Raw genomic sequence first — 4,916 nt, forward strand, 5'->3', positions numbered from 1 at the left:
TAGAGTGCTCGCCTTGAGCTGAAGAGCTGAGGGATAGCGCCCAGGTCGAGTTCAAGCCCCATGATTGACCAAAAAAAGGAAAAAAAGAGCCAGCTCGGGCAGGAAGGCCATAAGACTCTCTACAAGGGGCTGGGAAGGTGGCTTAGTGGTTGACTGTTTGCCTTGCATGTACAAAGCCCTGGGTTCAACTTGTCAGTACCACATAAACAGAAGAAGCCGAAGCGTTGCTGTGGCTCAAGTGTTAGCCTGGAGCAAAAGAGGCTCAGGGACAGTGCCCAGGGCCTGAGTTCAAGCCCCAGGACTGGCAAAAAAAAAAAAAAAATTACAATTAACCAACAAAAAAGCCATTAGTGAATATGAGGCCCTGAGTTCAAGCCACAATCACACATACACGCACGCACCCCTGGAAGCTTGTTGGGTGAAACACCAAGACCACCAGCCCCCTTTAAGTGCTTTTCCTGGAGGTCAGGGCTGGCTGCTGACCAGCTGGGCGGCTGCCCAAGCCACCACATTAGCGTAAAACCAGTGGTCACGGGAAGGACTACAAAAGCCACTGGTCAGCCAGGGAGACCCGGGGGCTTTAAGGAGGCCTCAGGCAGAGGTGGATGGGAGGCGTCACAAGTGCAGTCCTGAAGCATGGCTAATTTGCCAAAAATTAAAACTCTGCTGGGTGATGGCGGCTCCCGCCTGTCATCCTAGCTACACAGGAGGCTGAGGTTTGAGGCTGGCCCAGGCAGGAAAGGCCGAGACCCTCTATCTCCAATTAACTGCCAGAAAATTGGAAGTAGTAGAATGCTAGCCTTGCGTGAAAAAGCCCAGGTCTTGAGTTCAAGTCTCTTCACCAACAAAAATTGACCTCCCTAGGATTTTCTCCCCCATGTCTCAAACTGGCCTTATGGTGTGTTGGGGACTCAGGTGACCCCCGGTCTGCACCGCACCCCCCGGATACGACCCATGCTAGGCAGCCTGGTCCTCCACTGTGCCAAAGCTCCTCCCCTGCTATCTCCGTGGACTCTGATGTTCAGCCAGGGTCTTGCGCGGAGCCCAGGGTGGGCTCAAGCGTTTGATCCTCCTCAAGTCTCCAGAGTGCTGGAGACCATGCCAGGCTCAACTGCTTCTTACTGCTGGCAATGCAGATCAGCAACCTGATTACTTATCACATTAGTTTAGTAGGTGGCGCTCTGGCTGCCATCTGTAAGACAAGGTGGCTGGGGAGGTCGGAGTCGGCCCTAGGGCTGGGGGGTGGGGCGGGGAGCATCTCAAGGCATGGGGGCTGGAGATTTAAGTGGATGCGCTGGTCCCCTCCCCTGCCTACAGCTAGATGATCGCTCCTTCGAGTGGCCTGGCGTGTGGCTGAGGATTACAGTGGGTAGACTCCGTGGTGGACAGCCACACTAGTCTTCCCTGCAGTGAGCACTGGGCCTGCAGCTGGGGTGCGGTCTGAGTGGGGGAGGCAGACTCCCGTGATGCGTTCTAGAGACCAGAGCTGGTGGGGTAGGCAGGCCTGAGACAGAGCTGATGGCAAAGCTGGATGTGAGCTCCCTGCCACCTCGGGCCCAGGCCGGTCGGGGAGGACCCTCGGCGCTGCCCAGCTGCCCCAGGGCTTCCAAGAGGGGGCTGGAGCCTCCCTGGGCGCCCCTCTCCCACCTCCGAGAGGCACCGGGGCTGAGGAGGCTGCAGGCAGTTCAGCACCTTGGAGAGGGCGCAGGCCTGGGCTCGCAGGGCACCCCAACCCCAAGGGCACATGCCCGGATCTGCCCTAGGAGCTCGGGGGCGGGTGCAGGCAGGACTCAGCCCAGGCTTGGATCCAGACCTGGGCTTCTAGCCCAGAAGCGGGGCAGACTCTGCCACAGTGAGGCCCCAGGGGGTCACCTTGAGTGCCCAGATGCCACCTGCCCCCATGCTATGAGGCCTGAATTCTCTGGAACATTCTGCTGTAGCTAGAGAAGCCACTGGAGGTGGGCCTCCATCTGTCGAGTGTGTAGCCCAGGGCTGCAGTGTTCTCTGTGCGAGGGTCTGAAATCAAGGCCCACGTCACACCTGGAGCCCCCATAACACCCCGCACCTGGGAGTGTGGCTCGCGGAGGGCACGGAGCGGATTCAGAGGCTGTTATAAATACGCGTGTTTGTCGGGGGCAGAGACGGTGCTGTACAGAGCTGGTAGAGGCGCGGGGCCAAACACCACAGACAGACACACGGACACACAGACAGTCCGCCCAGCAGGGCAGGCCAGGCAGCATTCTGGGGCCTGTAACACTTGCTTGGTGGGCGAGAGCCAGCAGGAGGTTTGGTCCGGGCCTGGGGGTGCCCGGCAGCCTGGGGCTCCCCTGTCCAGTTGGGATCCTGGTAGTGCTGTGGTGGCACTGGGTTCAGCTCACGTCGTTCAGGGCCTGTGGGGCACGAGGGGGGTCAGGGCGGGGCTCGGGCTGAGCGGGGACGGGGTGGGGGATGGGTGGGCTGGGGGCCCCTCACCTTGCGGGCAAACTCGGGCAGCACGAAGGCGGCGCGGTGCACGTCGGCGTTGTAGTACCGCAGCCGCCTCTGCTCCACCTGGGTGGGGGTCAGCTGCTGCACGGGCTCCTGGAAGTTGGTCTTCTGGGGGCCAGGACGGTGGGCATCGGGTCACGGCGCGACGGTCAGGTCCAGGAGGGGTTCTCCTCTCCACCCCACCCCCAGAGGAGCCGTGTGCCCACGCGCATGCTCACCGGGTTCTTGCTGCACAGCATGAAGCCAATCTGGCCGCTGGGGTAGGTGGGGATGGTGCAGTAGGCGTAGGCCACCACGGGGAACAGAGACTTGCAGAACTGCCGCATCTCCTTGATCAGCTCCAGGTGCAGCCACTGGCACTCCCCTGTGAGCACAGTCAGCCCGGGCGAGGCGCAGGGGCACCCCCTCCCCCCGTCCTGCCCCGCCCCGCGCTCACCCTGACAGCAGAGGATCCCGTCCTCCTTGAGCGCCGTCTTCATGAGCTGGTAGTAAGACTCCTTGAAGAGGCTCTCCGCGGGGCCTGCGGGGCAGGCAGGCTTGAGACCCAGCCAGCTGGGGCCCCACGGCTGCCCTCGGCTGCAGCCCTAAGCCCCGTGATACCATGGGCTCCGCAGGCTTCTGGTCAGCACTGCGGCCCCCAGCCCAGGACTGGAGCCCACCCCAGCGCCGGCCGCTCTAGTGCACAGGGCTGGAGGGGACACCGAGGCCTCGGTGGGCCAAGGCCAGCCCACCACTCTCTTGTGGATGTAGCGCTAGCAGTGGCCAGTTTCTCGCCTCCAGTCCTGAGTGGGGAGGACAAGAGGATGACCGCTGAGGAGCGGTCCCGGCTCTAGCTCGGGGGAGCAGCACCGGACCGGTGGCCCCTTACCCATGGGGTCTGAGGAGTCGGTGATGATGACGTCGAAGGCATCTTGGTTCTGTTTCATGAACTCAAAGCCGTCGCCCACATGGAGGGTCAGCTTTGAGCTCGAGTAGCCAATGGCCATGCCCGGCAGGAACTTCTTAGAGACTTGGATGACGTCCTGGGGAGGGGGCAGGGGTGCGAGCCTGGGTCATGGGGCTGGGATCTACCCAGCGGACGCCCACTGTGTCCCCCAGATCTGGGTGACCCTGAACAAGCCCTCCCCTTCTGAAAGCCGTGTCCGCGGTGTAAAGCAGGGAGAGCGCGGCCGCTCGCGCATCACTTCCTGCTCTCCCTCAATCACCGGGCGCAGACAGCTGTGCTTCCGCTCCTCAGCCTGTAGCTCCGGCCGATTCCTCCCTCCTGCCCACTAAGCCCCAATGGATCATCTTCTCATATCTCCTTGAGCCTCAACACCAGCTCCCAGGGCAGGACTCACTCGGCCCAGCACCTCGGACACCTGGGGCAAGGCAGGGTCAGCAACCAGCAGGCTGGAGGCTAAGGGAGGCACCTGAGCCTCACCTGACACTAGCTGGAAAATTAGTTCTAATCGCACTAAGATTAGGCAGGCCTTGGTGTCTCACATCTATAATCGTAGCTTCTCAGGAGGAGGCTGAGATCTAAGGATTGTGGTTCAAAGTGAGCCTGGGCAGAAAAACCCACAAGACTCTTACCACCAAAAAGCACGAAGTGGAGCTGTGGCTCAAGTGGTAGAGCACCAGCCTGAGTGGAAAAGTGAAGAGACAACATCCAGGCCTTGAGTTCAAAGTCCTTTACTACCATCCTGGGTTTGTCAGAGGAGGAAAGAGGTAAATCACCTGGGCCAGCCAGGCCAGGGAGGGTTAGGCACTCACCTCATCGATCTCGCACTGGACCACGGACTCCACCGAGGGGTGCTTCACCACCTCCCGCAGGACGCCCCCATCGCCTCCCCCGATGATCAGCACCTGGGCAGAGGTGGCAGTCAGTCAGGGCCCAGCGGGTGTGGGCGAGCCCCAGAGCCAGAGCACTGTACACAGAGCTACCTGGAGCCAGGCCGGCTCTCGGCTCCTCTGAGCCCCAGGCTCCTGGCTTCCCCCTGAGCGCTGCACCCCCTTTCTGCCTCGGCAATCTGGCACCCGAACCCCCTTTCCCCGGAAGCGCCCCCCTAGGGGTGCTGCTTCAGGCCTGGGTGCGACTGCACTCTCCCCTGGGCCAGGCTAGGCCTGCCCACCCCCTCAGGGGACCGACTCCCCCATTCCTGCGGGCACTTTCTCCGGCGGTCCTCTGGAGAGCTTCCAGGCAGAAACGGGCACACCTGGCCAGTCTGCCCAGCCCCGGCTCCTAGCCCAAGAGCCGGGGCTGCAGGGAGGGAGGGCGGGCGGGTACCTTGCGGGGGTTGGGGTGGCTGCACAGCGGCAGGTTGGCGATCATCTCCTGGTAGGAGAACTCGTCCCGCTCCGTGCACTGGATGACGCCATCGAGCACCAGCACGTTGCCGTAGGTCTTGCTGCGGGCGGAGTGACAGTCGGGGACCCGGGTCCGCGGG

General features: G+C 62.1%; 1 protein-coding gene across 1 annotated transcript; it reads right to left on the minus strand.

Annotated features, from left to right (window-relative positions):
• Positions 1–2,111: 2,111 nt before the first annotated feature.
• Positions 2,112–4,915, minus strand: Srm (spermidine synthase; the record flags this gene model as incomplete). Its single annotated transcript, XM_013031820.1, has 7 exons — positions 2,112–2,390; positions 2,473–2,595; positions 2,706–2,851; positions 2,924–3,007; positions 3,356–3,509; positions 4,243–4,335; positions 4,757–4,915. Coding segments are annotated over 7 exons (780 nt in total), but the record flags the coding sequence as incomplete, so codon positions are not given.
• Between the last annotated feature and the right edge of the window lies 1 nt (position 4,916).

The sequence above is a fragment of the Dipodomys ordii genome, unplaced genomic scaffold (genome assembly GCF_000151885.1).
Source record: "Dipodomys ordii isolate 6190 unplaced genomic scaffold, Dord_2.0 Scaffold6, whole genome shotgun sequence".
NCBI lineage: Eukaryota > Metazoa > Chordata > Mammalia > Rodentia > Heteromyidae > Dipodomys > Dipodomys ordii.